Here is a 17924-nt window from a genome sequence, read left to right on the forward strand (position 1 = left end):
CGTTTGGGCAAAACGTGTCACGATTTTTCATTCTTGAAAAATTTCTTGCCCAGAAATCGTGTCACGTTTTGCCCAACGTGTCACGATTTCCCATTGTCGAATTGCACCAGTTTGAGACTTAGGAAAAATTTCATGTGCCAAAATTCGTGTCACGATTTCAGTATCGTGACACGTTTTTCCAAATGTCGAATGGGCACCTTTTTAGACTTAGAAAAATTTCTGAGAGGAGCTTCAGAGGGAGGCAAATCGTGTCACGTTTTGCCCAAAACGTGTCACGATTTGCACAGTATTGGAAAACAAAAATTTTCTTCCTCTGTTCGTTTCAGCAAAAAATCTTTTTGTATTTTTGAATATTTGAAAGCAATAAAAAGAAATAAGAAATACTACCTGAAATCTAAATGTGGGTTGCCTCCCACCAAGCGCTTCTTTACCGTCACTAGCTTGACTCATGACGACCCCTAAGGATCATTCAAAATAAGTCATACCCTTGCCTTCGGTAGGTCGCCACCCAGATATGGCTTAACTCTTTGCCCATTTACCTTGAAACTTCGGTCACCTTCAGGTGTCATCAACTCGACAGCTCCATGAGGTGACACACTTTTCACCAAGAACGGTCCAGACCACTTTGACTTGAGCTTTCCAGGAAACAGTTTAAACCTGGAATTATAAAACAAAACTAATTGCCCACAGTTAATATCCCTAGACACTAAGTTTTTGTCATGATACCTTTTAGTCCTGGCTTTATAAATGAGCGCATTTTCATATGCTCTAAGCCTCATCTCCTCCAGTTCATTAAGTTTCAAGAGTCTTTTCTTACCAGCGGCTTCTTGATCAAAGTTTAAGGTCTTAATGGCCCAGTATGCCTTATGTTCTAGCCAAACTGGTAGATGACATGCCTTTCCATAGACTAACTGATAGGGTGAGAGCCCGAGGTGAGTCTTAAAGGCAGTCCTATATGCCCATAGTGCGTCATCTAATTTTTTTGACCAATCCTTCCTATTTGACGCAACTGTTTTCTCTAAGATTTGTTTCAGCTGACGGTTTGAAACCTCTGCTTGACCACTTGTTTGTGGGTGGTAGGGAGTTGCAACTTTGTGCCTTATGTTATACTTTTTGAGCAAATTTTCAAGAAAATTATTGCAAAAGTGCTTCCCCCCATCACTGATCAAGACTCTAGGTGTTCCAAACCTAGTGAAAATGTTTTTATGCAGGAAGTTAACAACTGTCTTAGCATCATTAGCAACACATGGTATCGCTTCAACCCATTTAGTGACATAATCAACACAGACAAGAATATGAAGAAAAGAGTAAGAGGAAGGGAAAGGTCCCATAAAGTCGATGCCCCAACAATCAAATGGTTCAACTTCGATGATTCCTGATAGGGGCATCTCATTCCTCTTAGAGATGTTACCTGTCCTTTGGCATTTGTCACAATGTGCAACAAAGTCGCGGCAATCTTTGAAAAGGGTGGGCCACCAGAATCCACTTTGCAAAATTTTTGCCGCGGTTCTTTCTCCACTATGGTGGCCCCCATAAGCTGAGCTATGGCAGTGCCACATGATACTATGAGCTTCCTTACCTGCAACACAACGTCTTATCAAACCATCAGTTCCTACCTTAAACAGATACGGGTCATCCCACAAGTAGTGGTTTGCATCCTTGAAGAATTTTTTTCTCTGAGGATAGGTCATATCATCAGGAACTATGTTACCGGCCTTAAAGTTCGCAATGTCAGCAAACCAAGGCCTTTCTCCAATAGCAAACAGTTGTTCATCAGGAAATTCTGCCTTGATGGCCTTCTCTTTGTTTGTCACCTCATCATTTTCCAGCCTTATAGATGATCAGCTACTACGTTCTCTACTCCTTTCTTGTCACGAATCTCAAGATCGAATTCTTGTAGCAAAAGGATCCACCTCAACAGCCGAGGCTTTGAATCCCCTTTGGTCAAGAGATATTTAAGAGCTGCATGATCTGTAAAAACAATGACTTTGGAGCCTATTAGATAAGAACGAAACTTTTCCAATGCAAAAATTACCGCAAGCAACTCTTTTTCAGTTGTGGAATAGTTAATTTGATTCTCATTTAAAACCTTGCTTGCATAGTAAATTGCATGGAAAAACTTGTTCTTGCGTTGGCCTAGAACTGCACCAACAGCATAATCACTTGCATCACACATAAGTTCAAATGGTAAATCCCAATCGGGTGCAATGATTATTGGTGCAGTTGCCAACTTGTTTTTAATCAAAGAAAAAGCATTCAAACATTCATCATCAAAATTAAATTCAGTTTCTTTGACCAAGAGGTTACAGAGGGGCTTGGAAATTTTTGAAAAATCTTTTATAAAACGCCGATAGAAACCAGCATGCCCCAAGAAACTTCTTATTCCCTTAACATTAACGGGTGGAGGGAGCTTCTCTATAACCTCTATTTTAGCTTGGTCCACCTCTATGCCCTTCGCACTTATTTTATGCCCCAAAACTATACCTTCGGTCACCATAAAGTGACATTTTTCCCAGTTTAAAACAAGGTTAGTTTCGGTGCATCGTTTAAGGACAGCATCTAGGTGAAATAAGCATTGATCAAAAGACTTACCAAACACAGAAAAGTCGTCCATAAATACCTCAATATTCTTCTCTATCATGTCAGAGAAGATGGAGAGCATACACCTTTGAAAGGTCGCCGGCGCATTACACAGCCCAAAGGGCATCCTCCTATAAGCAAATATACCAAATGGACAAGTGAAGGCTGTCTTCTCTTGATCTTCTGGAGCTACCGCAATCTGATTGTACCCCGAATACCCATCCAAAAAGCAATAAAAGGCTTGGCCAGCCAACCTCTCAATCATTTGGTCCATGAATGGTAAAGGGAAATGATCCTTCCTTGTTGCGGTGTTCAACCTCCGGTAGTCTATACACATTCTCCAACCAGTAACGGTACGGGTGGGTATTAATTCATTTTTTTCATTAGCCACCACCGTCATTCCACCTTTCTTTGGTACCACGTGGACTGGACTTACCCATGAGCTATCAGAGATGGGGTAAATCATTCCTGCTTCCAGTAACTTTAGCACCTCTTTCTTCACCACCTCCTTCATTGTTGGGTTGAGCCTTCTTTGAGGTTGAACAACGGGTTTGTATTCAGCCTCCATGTGTATTTTGTGCATGCAATAAGCTGGACTAATACCCTTCAAATCAGAAATATTCCACCCCAAAGCTCCTTGATTGTCCCTCAACACCCTCATCAATTTTTCTTCTTCTAAAGGTGTCAAAGTGTTGCTTATGATTGCTGGCTTAGAGGCGTCTTTAGTGAGAAAAACATACTTCAAGTGAGAAGGTAGTTCTTTTAATTCTGGATTTTTCTCTCCTTCTCTACTCACAGTAGATGCCACGGTGTAGTCTTTACCAATTAATTCTTCCATTTTTACTGGGCCTAACTCTTGCTTGCTTGCCTCAAGTTGCTTGACACAATCACTCACCTCAAAATCTTCATCATGCTCACAACTCTCTATAGAATTTACAATTGCTCTTTCAAGAGGTTGTGGTGGTTGAGGTTCACGAGAGTTGTCTTCTACTATTTCTTCAACAACATCAATCCGGTAACACTTGGGGTTTTCCTCTTGGTGTTTCATTGCTTCAAAGATATTGAATACCACTTGTTCATTATGGAACCTCAACATTAGCTCTCCCATCTCAACATCAATCAAAGCACGACCAGTTGCAAGGAAAGGTCTTCCTAAAATGAGTGGCATATCTTCATCTTCAGCCATGTCTAAGATCACAAAGTCTGCTGGAAACACAAGGTCATTAACTTTGACTAGCACATCTTCAAGTATGCCAACAGGATAAGAGATTGACCGATCAGCTAAAGTAATGGTCATTCTCGTTGGTTTTGGCTCCCCACACTTGAGCTTCTTCATCATTGAAAGAGGCATCAAGTTGATACTTGCTCCTAGATCACATAAAGCTCTTCCAATGTCTACCGGTCCAATGGAACAAGGGATAGTAAAAGCACCAGGATCTTTCAGCTTAGGTGGTAGCTTCTTTTGAAGAATGGCGCTACAATTCTCGGAAAGAGAAATATTTTCATCATCTTTAGGCTTTCTTCTTCCCGTTAGCAAATCTTTCATGAACTTGGCATACAAAGGCATTTGATCAAGAGCTTCACTGAAAGGAATATTCACTTGAAGTTGTGAGACAAGTTGCATGAACTTCTTGAATTGTCCTTCCTCCTTCTTTTTCTTCTTCTCAAGATGAGGGTAAGGAAGCTTCACATATGATGGAATAATTTGTGGCTTGTCTCCATCTTTCAAGATTTGACTCTTTGACTTCCTCAAGATTGAGTCTTCATCTATCAATTTCTCACTTTTATCTCCCTCTATTTTTTTCTTCTTTTCATTTTCAACTACTCCATCTTCAATTTCTTTTTCAACTTCACCATCTTTTTCCACCTCCACCACTACTTCATCAACTTTCTTTGGAGCTTTTGGAACTAACGGTGTCAAAACCTTTTTGCTCCTCAATTCAATAGCATTGCAAGACTCATTCTTAGGGTTCTCTTTAGTATTACCTGAGAATCCGCCTTTGTTTTGTTTAGCCAACTGCTTAGCTAATTGCCCAAGTTGAGTTTCTAGCATCTTCCTGGAGGCTTCGTTGTTCTTTCTTTCAGCTTCTTGACTCTTCTTCATCTCCTCAAAGTTGCCTTGAGTCATCTTCATAAAGTTCATCACAGTTTCCTCGAGAGCTGATGGCTTTCTTTGTTGTTGTTGTGGAGGAGTGAGCATCTGAGAGTTCAAAGCGTTGTTATTTGAGTAACTGAGATTTGGATGCTTGTTGATACCTGAGTTGTAGTATTGATTTTGCCTTTGATAACCTCCCATGAAATTAGCTTCCTCACTTGATCCCTCTGGAACACATTCACCATTGGGGTGTTCTTCACCGCATAAGTCACATTTGATTGCAGCCACCTGTTGTTGCTTATGAGCCAAAGTAAACCCTTGAAACTCCTTAGTAAGAGCCTCTATTTGTTTGTTCATAGCTGCTTGGTTAGCAAGGATAGCAGTTTGCTCACTTACCCCAAACACTCCTCTTTCTTTCTTCTTAGCTTGATCACGATACTCATTGCCAGCCATGTTTTCAATTAGAGCTTGAACTTCATGATCAGTTTTACTTTTGAGACTACCTCCCGCGGAAGCATCTAAGAACATTCTAGTGTTTGGTGTCACCCCCTCAGTGAAGATTTGGAGGTATTGTTTCTCGGTGAACTCATGATTAGGGCATCTCTTCAGAAGCAAATTGAATCGCTCCCAAGCATCATACAATGATTCACCTTCTCCTTGCTTGAAGTTAGAGATCTCCATCTTCTTTTCCCAATATTTAGACATAGGGAAATATTTCTCCAAGAACTTCAGCTCTAACTCTTCCCATGTTTGGACAGTCCCGTTTGGAATTGTTAGCAACCAATCTTTTGCTCTTCCCGTCAATGTGAAAGGAAATAGTCTTAGTTTCTTTTGTGCTTCAGTCACGGTGGCTGGTTGCACACAAAATTCACAAGTTTCAGCAAAGCGGCTCAAGTGTTCATGAGGACTCATAGCTTCAGTCCCATCGAATTGCTTGTCCCTCAAACCGTTGAGGACAGTTGTCTTGATGTCGAAAGCTACGGGGTTAGCTGGTTGAAAAGTGTGGGTCAGTTGACCGCGATGAGTGGCTAACCCGTAGTCTCCTAGCTTAGGTCTCGGTGGTACAACTCCTTCTCCTTCCATAGTTGCAGATTTAGGAGAAGAGATCGTTTCAGATTCAGTTGAGAGTGGCTCCGGTATTTGTTCTCGAACACCCGGTGGAACGGATTGAGCTAACCTTTGCGATCGAACAGCTTTCCTAAGTGCTCTAGCAGTCCTTTCAATTTCTGGATCGAATTCGAGATCGTCGGCGCTCACTTTACCTCGCATAAACAGCAAAATACCTTAGTAGCACTGCACAATGCAAAGTAATCAAATGAATATGAAAACAGAAAAATAAAAAAAATAAAAACAGAAAATTAAATTGCAGAAATCCTAAATTATAACGTAATTGCCTTGTTGAAATAAATCAACAGTCCCCGGCAACGGCGCCAAAAACTTGATAGGGGTTTGGCAAGTGCACCAAATACTATCGAAGTAGTAAAATATCGATCCCACGAGGACTGTTTTTAATCTCAATAATTCAACTACGTTGTATTTTAGGATGTATAAAGGTTATTTTGATTTGCCACTAGGCAGTAAATTGGTTTGATTGCATAAAAGTAATTGCTAAAAATAAATTGGTTTTCAAGAATAAGAGAGAGATGAGTTTAGGTCTTTCGAATCATCTATGTTCCCCTAATTGTTATGTTGCACCTATTCGTATGAATGATCTTCTAATCCCACGATAGTTAACAAAATAGTCCTAATCAATCCCTTGAGTTAGGACCCTCTTCTTAAACTACAGCCCCTAATCCCTTAGGTGGTCTAATAATCTTTGAAGGTTTAAAGCACGTTAACCTAATATCACTAATAAACGATTATCCATTCCTAGACTAACCATGTTTATTAGAACAATTCAATAGGTCTAAGTAGAAAGCTATGGTCAGTAGTCATTCGTTCTCACAAAATCATATTTATATTTGATCAGGATATAAAAAGCATTAAGAACAATTGAATTGAATAAAGACTAGAATATCATTCACAATAAATAGAGTTTCACAACATAATATCTCAATTAGGGTTACAACGAATCATCTCAGACCTAACCTTTAATGGATTTAGCTACTCATAATAGTGTTTACAAATAACATAATCATTAGAGGTAATAAAACATACACAAAGTGGTTGGAAGATGAAGAAATCGTCCTCCTGGCCTTCCTTGCAGTTGCAAAATCGCACTTGGCTTTCTAGAATTCGTAACCTTTGTTTTTGGAATAAACTGCAGCTTAAATAGGCACAGAATATCGCCCAAATCGTGTCATGTTTTAAGTGAATCGTGACACGTTTTTACCTTCTGGAGCAAGAAACTGAATTAGGGTTTCACCAAATCGTGTCACGTTTTACCAATCGTGACACGTTTCTTCAATGTCGAAACAAGAGTTCTGATGCTTCCCAAATCGTGGCACGTTTCTATGCAATCGTGACACGTTTTCTTCTTTTGCAATCCTTCAGTTTTTCTGCTCTTTTTGCTGCATAAGTCTCATTGTGAACTCCATTTTTGTGCTAAAATACATCTAAAATTACGTAATGACAAGCTGTCATCAATAACAACAACAGGTTGGACATCATGTCCATTATCAGTCAAATATTGGAAATCGACAGGGACGGATCCAGACATTTATTATACGTGGAGCTAAAATTTTGAAGAAACAATAATGCAAATTATATTAAAAATAATAAGAGTTTTTTCTACCATATGCAAATTTGCACATGTTAAGAAATTTAAAATGGTAAGTTTGTCTTATAACTTGTGTATTTTATATTAAATATATAACTTTTTAATAAACAATATTGGTGTTTTTCAACGAAAGTTACTTCCTTTGTGCATGCGGTGCATCCATATCAGGCACATCAATATCATGCTTATTGCAAATTTTAATAACTTTAGATATAAATTCTTCTCATTCCTCATTTCTTATAATTATTTTTTGGTATCATTAACAAGTGACAAAGCATTCAAAAGATCTTATTTTTAACATGTATTTTATTTATTAAAAAAAAATGGAAAATTTCATGTGGAGCTTTAGCTCCACATTGCTCTCAAATGGATCCGCCCCAGGAAATCGACAGATTTTCACATAGAACAAGAGAATCTTAATCAACTTTCAAGGTTTTAGGGGTCTAGACCATAGTCTTTTGTGAATTTCAAACGATGAGATCGCCTTGAAGAGCATTTTATGCAGACGAAGATTATGCTATGTATGGATGGATGCTAATATTTTGGTAAAGAACAAAAAAATGATCTATAGGAAAACAATACTTCTTAGAGAGTATTGGGCATTGGTTGGATTTCTCTTCATCCTTCATAACCTGAACCAGATAGAATGATATAGAGAGATAGATGTGGATTGCGCGAGCATGGAAGAAGAAAGTCTTTGCCAGTGTACGCGTCAATGTCGAGAAATTTACTCCTGCAACATTTATCCATTGCATGTAGTTTCGTTGTTCCGATATAACCCACCGGCCACCGTTGCTCGACCTTCAAAGAATGGTTCCCTGGGGAGCATTGAAATGAAAAAGAAAAAAGAGGTTTCTCTTTTTGAATTAAAATGTAAATTTGAATGTTTGATGGCAATATTGGGTTACTTTGTTCAAGCTCTTGTTACAGGAGTTGGACCATACCAAAACCTCTTAGATCATTTGGCTGACCCTTTCATCAACAACATCTTGACCAATCTCAAGTTCCACTAAATGGATGTATTATATATATGTTCTTAATTACATATATTCTTTTCTTTGCTCTTGTTGGTTGTTGTAAGTTATAACTATTACCAAAGAAACTCAACCACCGTTTCTTCACTTTCTTGTCTTAGCATCCTGTGAGCATGTATCATCATGTAGCCTTGTAAGAAATGACATGTACAAGAACTAGAAATATTCGGCATCTTTGTGTGTTAACTTCTAATCCTTTGAGTCTTCGGCCTTCAAAATTGCAACAAGCCTAAATTATGTTGCAATGAGTTTAATTAGAATCCTCTACACTGTCAACCAATTAAAATCATTTTTTTAATACACATCAGCTTAAATGTTAAAAAAGGAAAAATCAAATAAAATCTCGACTAATAAGGTTCATATCCCACGATACTATCTAGCTTTTCCTAACCTTCTCCTACAAATTTGGTGAATTGATAGGAGTTGATGAAGTGGACCTGCATAATTGATAAAAATTGGTATAATCAAAATTTGTGTCTTTACCATAACATTCATGTGAATTGAAAATAACTTTTTGAGTTGTTGCTTCTTTCTCATATGAATGAAAGTGAAGTGAAGTTTTCTTTAAGTTACACGGTGTACATTGAATATAATACGGGAGATATTTATTCAAGATCATCGAAAAAGCTAATGTAGATATGATATGGCATTTAACACTTAAGTTGTTGTGTCTTAAAAAATAATTTTAATTGGTTGTAGTGTAAAGTTACTATACACTGGTAGCGTATTCTAATTAAACTTATGTTGCAATTTAATCAACTTTTATTGAGTGAAGATTAAAATGGATTCTTAACAAACATTAAGTGTATAGTTTTATTGGAAAATGAATCATATTTGTGAGTATGCAACTCAACCTTTGTCAATGCTTTCGAAATAAATAAATAAATAAAACTCAAGATTTGGTGATAGATGAACAAATACTACCTTATATATATAGTAAACCTCCATCCAGCCACATGAATTTTACTATAAAGTTCCATTTTACTTAACATACCTTTTAACAAATACTTAACATTTATATCTATAACCTTACTTTTTTTTTTCTTTCTATTTACTAGCTGTTCAACCGTTAAAATAGGGACTTTATAGACTATTTTCACTTTTTAATAAAGAGACACCTCAGGATCATGAATAGACACCCCATATCATGAATTGTTTCTTTTTGGCGCCTAAGTATAGCTCCACTTTATTCTCTTCAACACACGTTTCAATTCACCAAATCCTTTACCTACTCTAAATCATCATCCCTTATATTACGTCTTAATAAATTGTTTGCTTGTGCATTCATTCGTGGTTTTAGGCTTGTTCAAGGTATGTTTGTTTGAATTTTCTTATGCAAATTGTTTTCTTTTTGTTTTTTTTTTTTTTTGTCTTTTCTCTCAGTATTTTGTATTTGCTGTTTAATTATTTAATCTCTTTTACCATATGTTTGCATAAATCACGTGATATGATAAATATGAACACTGCTATTCTTTACGAAAGAATCATGCAAGAAATGCAAGAACTCACGCTGGGAACACATGTTATACACTCCGCCACTTAAACTAGAATTTCTCTCGTAACCACTTCCAAGAATTGAAAGAAAGAAAAGTTTCCGGTGTTGGTATTGTTACCATTATCTCTTATAGGCTTTCTTGTTGTTGTCACCGTTGTCGTCAGGTTAGCATGAATCAAATCCTCTGCAGCGGGAGTGTGATTGAGGGAAATGGTTATGCTCGGTGCATCATCCCTTCCCCAGTTGTTTTTATTTTAGGGATCTCCAATTGCTTCTTATTTTAAATTATTTTTTAAAAAAATAAAAAAATAGGAGTAAAATAAAACATGAAAGGAGAGTGGGATCATTTTTCACAAAACAATAAAATAATAATAATTGGAGTGTGCAAGGGATCACGATGCTATGAATGCATCCTGTTTCCCCTCTTTCTCCATTCTTCCATTAGTTACGAGGAGAGAGAGAGAGAGAGAGAACAGACACGTAGGACTACCCAAATTGGGGTTAGTATGCCACATGATCCATCGGTGTGTTCTTGCATTTCTTGCTTGTTACCGTTAATAAATTTGAGTATTTTCCTTTCTTATTATGTTATTATCCTATTGTAGTATTCATTCTCTTTTCGATACTAATTTTAATAGTAGTGGTTTGCTTTTGTTAATCATGATTTTTTTTAGTGGTGGCCAGGGTTTGAACCCCAACCTTGCATATTTTATGCATTGTCCCTACCAACTCAGCTAAGCTCACGAGGACAATGTTATTCATGATTTAAAATCATTGTTGTAGTTTAAGGTTTTCCTATTAAATTGATACATCTATAATATATTGATTACCTTGTCCACCTTTTCTTTTATTATTTTGCTAACATGTGTATTATTTAAAAAAAAAAAATAAGAATAGATATATCTACAAGACAACTGTATACTAATCCATTTTTGACATAAATCGATGACCGAAAGTTAATTGTTATATTAAAATAGATAGATTAAAGTGTAATTCATATTTTTAATTATTTAGAGAGGGGGGTGTAATTCAAACATTTTTATAAGGGAGGATAATATAGTTTTCTCAACATTTTTACTTTTTAATAAGTGGTAGCCCAATTAATATAATTAAACTTCTAATAAGCTTATTTTTCATTGACAGTATCATTAACAACATATTATAAACATGTTTAATTTTCCCTTGAATTAAATCTGCATTTTATGTTTTTCGGTTTATGTATTTGGCTCTAATTTTACAATTTTCCTTGAATTTAGGCCGTGACTATCTATCAATGGCCTTGATGGGTCCAATGTTCAAATTAAGCATTTTCCTTTATCTCATTAAGATGGCTTTTACTTATGTTCCAATGTACTACGGTGTCCCTCACGAAGATAGAAGGAAATTTGAGTGGATCAGTTGTTTTTTCTCCATTATGGCATTTGCTTGTCTATGGATCGACCATCGCCGCGAACAACGCCTCGACCGCGAAGAAGAGCTCAGACAACAACAACGCATTCCTTTTAAAATTGTTATTAAGGACAAAAGGGTTTAGACTTATTGTTGACATTCACCAACAAAAAAAAAAGAATATTTTGTTAAGGTTTGCTTTGATGTAATTGTTCTTTGTTTCTTTTATGATGTAAGCCATGATCAACATAAGACAAGATCCCCTTTGATTTACATAACTAATGTTTTACCCTTTTCAAGGTTTGATTTGTTTAGAATATTTTATATCAATTGATATGGTGCTTCATCAAACTCTCTACTTTAAGTGGAAGCTTTCGTCGGTGATAGTGTGACTCTACTTTAATTACAGAATGAAATTTGACAGCCAAAGGTTTAAAAGAGTAGTTTAAATTGAGAAATCAATGATAGTTACCGATCAATTTAAAATAAATTTCATTGTTCAAAAAATAAATTTAAATTAAATTTCAGATTAGAATGAATTATAATGATGAAAATAGAATTATTTTAGTGTATATATGTAATTAATATATAATATTACTGGTAATGATGTTCTTAATTTTTTTTTTGAAAGAATATTTCTCAATATTTTGTTGAGACCTATAGTTGCAATAAAATATAAATTTAGTTTTAGAAATTTGAAGTTTTTTTTTTTTATATGAGATACTCTGCAAAAGTCCATTACATTCGCACAAAGATCTTTAATTTTTGAAAGATTTATAGGCACCAACAAACAAAATTGGGAATAGTGACGGGCAAAACCCTTCTCTAAAAGAACCAAAATCAGTAACTAAACATGTATGGGATGGAATCAAAGACGGAACTAGGTACGTAGTTATTTCTGCCGTCACTAAAGCCTTCCGAGACGGAACATTGTTATCAAGAATAAGTATTAATAAAATCGTGGGTGTCATGTTCAGTCTTTGATTTGAATAAGCGGGGTAGCTTCTTCCATGTCAAAAGAGGTAATTTGAGAGTTGTTATATTTTTGGTCAAAACCAAAGTAATATTCTTGAAATTGAAAGATTAATTGAACCATTTGTTCTAGTCAATCCTGCATGTAGGTGGAAACAATAAATGGTAAAATCTTTATTTTTAAAATAAGGGTCATATGTTATCACATACCCTGTTAAGATCCTCTCCATTTATAACTTTATCCATTTTTTGCAATTTGGAGAGAGATAGACACATTGTAACAAGAATCTTTATTTTTATAGTGTTCGGAATATGATGAATGGTGTACCAATGATACTCTGTTAAGTTGTATAATTAGTAATTGTAACAAGAATTATTTTTAAGCGTGAAAAATTCTGAATTTTTAACGATGAATATTTACGGTGAAAGCTGGAATAACACGATACTGGTTTCATATCGAAAGTGTTAAACCAGTATCTGTCCGTAGAATTATTAGGACTTGATTTTAGAATTCAGTGAGAGCGTTTTCTTTAATTATTAATTTAGAAATTATAAATTTTCAAAAAGAGGTTTTAAAATTGTAACTATGCACGCGAAAGCTGTCAGTTATAAGCTTAAAATCTGGTAACGGGCGTGCGAAAGCCGACGGTACCTTTAAATCGTTTTCTACTAAAAATAACTTTTCAAGCAAAAATTGATTAATTTTCAAACGGAGTTTTGATGTCGTAAGGCGTACGCGCGAAAAGCGGTCGAATAGATTACAAAGTCAAGATTCGGTGTCGTACACATGAAAGCTGACGACCCCTTTAATTTAATCCTTTTTACGTGCGAAAATATTGTCCTGTTACAATAATAAAATATGAATTTACAAGTACTCACGGTCGACGCGAATTATATTCCGGTCTCCTGTCTTTAAAATTAATTAAAAACAAGTTATTTTCCCAATTTTGCAACCAAATTAATTAGCACCGCCTTAAATAAACAACGTGACAATAGATAACGGTACTTGACGTTGACCTATGTGGGATTCGACATCTTTTATACTAAAACCGATATTTTCGTGCACTTGCGGACCTATCAGTAGGAATCGGAATGTGTGTCAGAGATGATTCAGGTTCCTTTGTGTTGGCTAAAACTGAATGGATTATTCCTCATCAGCGGAAGCGAGAATGTCGGCTTGAGTAACGCAAACATTGGTGAGAATCCAATGCCCCGAAAACCTAAGGGTTCCTCCGCAAGGTTCGTCCACGGAGGGTGAGTCAGGGCCTAAGATCAGGCCGAAAGGCGTAGTCGATGGACAACAGGTGAATATTCCTGTACTACCCCTTGTTGGTATACTAAAACCGATATTTTCGTGCACTTGCGGACCTATCAGTAGGAATCGGAATGTGTGTCAGAGATGATTCAGGTTCCTTTGTGTTGGCTAAAACTGAATGGATTATTCCTCTTTGTGATGTTTATGTGGGAGAAGCTCTTGGTTTACTATCTGCTTTAGAATGGGTTCCTGATCGTCAACTTGGACCTATTGATTTTGAGCTTGACGCGAAAAGAGTTGTTGACAGCTTCCTATCTGCACAACATGATGCTACAAAGTTTGGTAGTATTTTCCATAGATGTAAAGCTCTTTTCAATTTATTTTATGAAAAATTTAGTTTAGAGTTTATTCGGAGACAAGCACATGAGGTTGCCCATGAATTAGCTAAGGCGGCCCCATTATCAGCTAGTTTCGATATATTGGTTAACATACCAGATTGTATTGAACACATTTTAAGTAATAAAATGTATAAGTCTATTTCTTTAAAAAAAAAAAAAAACTCAACATTTGTCAATACTTTCAAAGTAAATAAATAAAACTTATCCTTGTTTATTAATTTTATTAGGTCTACAGCAACTTAACCTAATAATTTCACTCTAAAATGCTGCATTAGATTAGCAGCAATTTAACCTAACAAATTCCATCTAAAATGCAGCTCACCAATTTAACCTAACAAATTCCCTCAAAAATGCAGCAATCCCTAATATTTCTCCTCACTGATGAGTTTTTCATTCTTATCCTATTGTGTCATCGTTTGTATATATCTATTATTTCTGTTGACTTTTTTTTTGACAAGTTGTTGTACACTTATTTAATACGTTTACAAACAGAATACCCTAATTTCCATGCAAACTCGGCTACCCTAATTTTCATACAAAATCGGCTATATAAAATTCACAATGAAGAGAATCAAATAACTTAAATAATTTTGTTTTAACTATAAAAGTAATAAATAAAATTGACCACTGCAACAACATAATATTGTATTCTTTTTATCTTTTTTCTTTATAATTTTTTTTAAAAAAATGAGAAGATAATCCCCCAATAATATATTATGATAAAATAAAATAACAGTCTTTAATTGATTAGTTTTTCAAAACTAAAATGTAAAATTTGATAAGATTCAAGTGTCATTGAAGGACATAGTAAGACAAATTTGATTGTAATATTGTATCTCTAATAATCTTATTTGTGTTTATTGATCGACCCATAATCTTACGGGTTAAAGATTATTCATTGGTCTCTATTATAGTCGACAAGACCCATGCGTCGCACGGGTCAAAAGTCTATTAAGTTTGTAACTATAGTAATAATACTACAACGAAAAAATGAAAGCAACAAAAATTGCATCAAATTATCCGTTATGGTTAGATATGTCAATGAGTATCCATGAGTACGGGTAGTATGATATTCGTCCCCGCCCTGTTGGATAAATATGGTACCCTTGCTCGTCCCCATACTCGTGCGGGTATCTCTATACTAGTAATCCACAGGTATTCAGATACCCACAGATATTCGCGGGTACCCACAGATTTTTGAATTAATTTTTTTTGTACAAAGAAAAATACTTTTTTTAGTTACCTATAAACTTGAACTTTTAAAGAACCATAAACAAGTAATAATAAATCTAAAATCATAAACAAGTAATAATGCTATGGAGAAGGAGAAGGAAAAAAAAAAGAGAAGAGATGAAGGAGAAGAAGAAACCTGGCCGCACAAGAAGAGGAGAGGAAGAGAATTTTGTGAAAGAATCCTTGAAAGAAAGAATAGAGAAGGGCGCGACAATACACATGAGTAAACTAGGTTTTTTTTTTTTTAGACACCAAACTATTTTAGTAATTTATTAATGGATACGGGTACCCGCCGACACGAGTATCAACAAATCCGTGTCCGTGTCCATAAAGTAACAGGTAGTTAAATACCTATTTATTTTGGATACTCGTTTAGCTATCCGCCCCGTGTTCATGACAGATTTTATCCGCAGATACCCGCAGGTACGGATTTTTTTGCCACTCCTTCATGGTTTCGTCTTAATTGTTTTTCCTCTTTACTAGCTGGTCAACCCATTAAAACAGGGACTTTAGACCATTCTCTCTTTTGAATAAAGAGACACCTCAGATCATGAATTGGTTTTTTTGGCTATGTATATTCCCATTTATTCTCTTGAATTGACCAAATCATTTATCTACACTCAATCAAAAAGCCAAATATTCATATATTTACTTCATACCTATCTCATCATCACTAGAAAATCGATATTTTTTGAGTTAACGTGTTGCTTTTTAAAAGCTTGTGTATTGGTTTGTGGTTTTAAGTTTGTTCAAGGTATGTTTGTTTGGACTTTCTTGTGTATATTTTTTTGTCTCTCTCGCTATGTTTTGAATTTTCTTTCAGTATCTTTGTATTTGTTATTTAATTTCTTTTATGTCGTTTGTTTTTGCTATGTTTTGTCTTTTCTCTCAGTATTTTGTATTTGTTATTTAATCTCTTTTATGTTGAAAGAGAGAAAAGTTTTCGATCGTTGCCATTCCCTCTCATAGGCTTTCTTGTTTCTTGTTGTTGTCACGTCTTTTCCACCATAGATTAGCAAGAATCAAATGCTCTGCAGCCGGAGAGTGTGATTGAAGGGAAATGCTCTGCATCCCTTCCCCAATTGTTTGTTTTTTTTTTAAGGGCCCAACTGCTTCTTATTTCGAATTATTTTTTAAATAATTCGAAAAAAATAGGAGTAAAATAAATAAATAAATAAATAATTGAAGTGATCAAGGGATCGTGATGCTATGAATGCATCCTGTTTCGGCAAAAGAGAGAAAAAAATCATACATGTAGGACTACCCAAATTGGGGTTAGTATGTACCACATGATCCATTCGTGTGTTCTTGCATTTCTTGCTTGTTACATTGATAAATTTCAGTATTTTCCTTTCATATTATGTTATTATCCTATTATAGTATTCTCTTATCAATATCAATTTTAATAGTAGTGGTTTGCTTCTATTACTCATGATTTAAAATCATTGTTGTAGTTTAATGTTTTGATACATTATTAATAAATTGATAATTATTCAAAAAAAAAAAAATTAACATATTCATTATCTTTACTAGCATGAAGATGTACACTTGTCTACCATTTCTTTTATTATTTTGTTAACATGTGTAGGTATCTCAAAAAAATATTAAGAATAGATATATCTACAAGACAACTGTGTACTAATCCATTTTTTGACTAAAATTGACGACTTAAGGTTAATTGTTATATTATAATAGATAGATTAAAGTGCAATTTATATTTTTAATTCATTTTATAAGGGAGGAGAGTATAATTTTCTCAACATTTTTACTTTTTTAAATGGTAGCCCATTTAATATAATTAAACTTCTAATAAGCTTATTTTTTTTATTGATAATATCGTTAACAACATATTATAAACATGTTTATTTCTCCCTTGAATTTAATCTGCATTTTGTATTATTTTGCGTTGTTCGGTTCATGTATTTGGTTCTAATTGTACTACTTTCCTTGAATTTAGGTCGTGACTATCTATCAATGGCTTGGATGGATCCACTGATCAAGTTAAGCATTTTCCTTTTTCTCGTTAACTTGGCTTTTACTTATGTTCCAATGTACTACGGTGTCCCTCACGAAGATAGAAGGAAATTTGAGTGGATCAGTTATTTTTTCTCCGTTATGTCGTTTGTTTGTATGTGGGTCGACTATCGCCGCGAAGAACGCGAAGAAGAACGTCTCGAACAACCTGTTCCTTTTAAAATTATTATTAAGGACAAAAGGGTTTAGACTTATTGTTGACATTTAGAATATTTTGTTAAGGTTTGCTTTGATGTAATTGTTTTTAATTTCTTTTATGATGTAAGCTATATTCATCATAAGACAAGATCCCCTTTGTTTTACATAACTAATGTTTTACCTTTTTCAAGGTTTGATTATAATTTGTTTAGAATATTTTATTTGATAAATAACCTACGATCAATATAACTATAATTCTTTTTTTGGTGGTGTTCGGGGTTCAAACCCCCGACTTATGGATTGTTCTTGCCACCTAAGATAAGCTCATGGGTACAATATAACTACAATCCCAAGAAAAATGTTATGAAATTAAATAGAAAACAAAATATTTTATACTTGACCATTTTCTAACTAATAAGGCCAAGGTTTTGAAGATTTAAAATAAGACGAAGACTTATTATGATTTTCTTTTAGGTAAAAGTTAAGCACTTTTAAAAGTGTTATTTTTTTTCCTTCTAAAATACACTAACACTACAAACTTTTGATTAAGATTGTCTTTAAATTTCTACAAAAAATTCAACG

The 17924-nt window shown here is 34.9% G+C and overlaps 1 protein-coding gene, 2 long non-coding RNA genes and 1 other non-coding gene across 4 annotated transcripts; 3 read left to right on the forward strand and 1 right to left on the reverse strand.

The window, feature by feature from the left end:
- Positions 1 to 1831: 1831 nt before the first annotated feature.
- On the reverse strand, positions 1832 to 7254 carry LOC146925527 (uncharacterized). The gene has a single exon (XM_085711985.1). It carries the CDS (start codon positions 5942 to 5944, stop codon positions 1832 to 1834), a length of 4113 nt encoding a protein of 1370 aa, XP_085568111.1. The 5' UTR covers positions 5945 to 7254.
- Positions 5259 to 5364, forward strand: LOC146925528 (small nucleolar RNA R71). Its single transcript, XR_015013068.1, has one exon. It is a non-coding gene; the product is annotated as a small nucleolar RNA R71 (small nucleolar RNA).
- A 2248-nt stretch (positions 7255 to 9502) lies between the features above and the next one.
- Positions 9503 to 11611, forward strand: LOC146925529 (uncharacterized). Its single transcript, XR_015010604.1, has 2 exons — positions 9503 to 9739; positions 11180 to 11611. It is a non-coding gene; the product is annotated as an uncharacterized LOC146925529 (long non-coding RNA).
- A 4187-nt stretch (positions 11612 to 15798) lies between these two features.
- LOC146925530 (uncharacterized) lies at positions 15799 to 17545 on the forward strand. Its single transcript, XR_015010605.1, has 2 exons — positions 15799 to 15924; positions 17128 to 17545. It is a non-coding gene; the product is annotated as an uncharacterized LOC146925530 (long non-coding RNA).
- The last annotated feature ends 379 nt before the right edge of the window (positions 17546 to 17924 follow it).

The sequence above is a fragment of the Medicago sativa genome, chromosome 5 (assembly GCF_051527215.1).
Source record: "Medicago sativa cultivar Bolivia chromosome 5, Bolivia_mono, whole genome shotgun sequence".
Classification (NCBI taxonomy): Eukaryota; Viridiplantae; Streptophyta; class Magnoliopsida; order Fabales; family Fabaceae; genus Medicago; species Medicago sativa.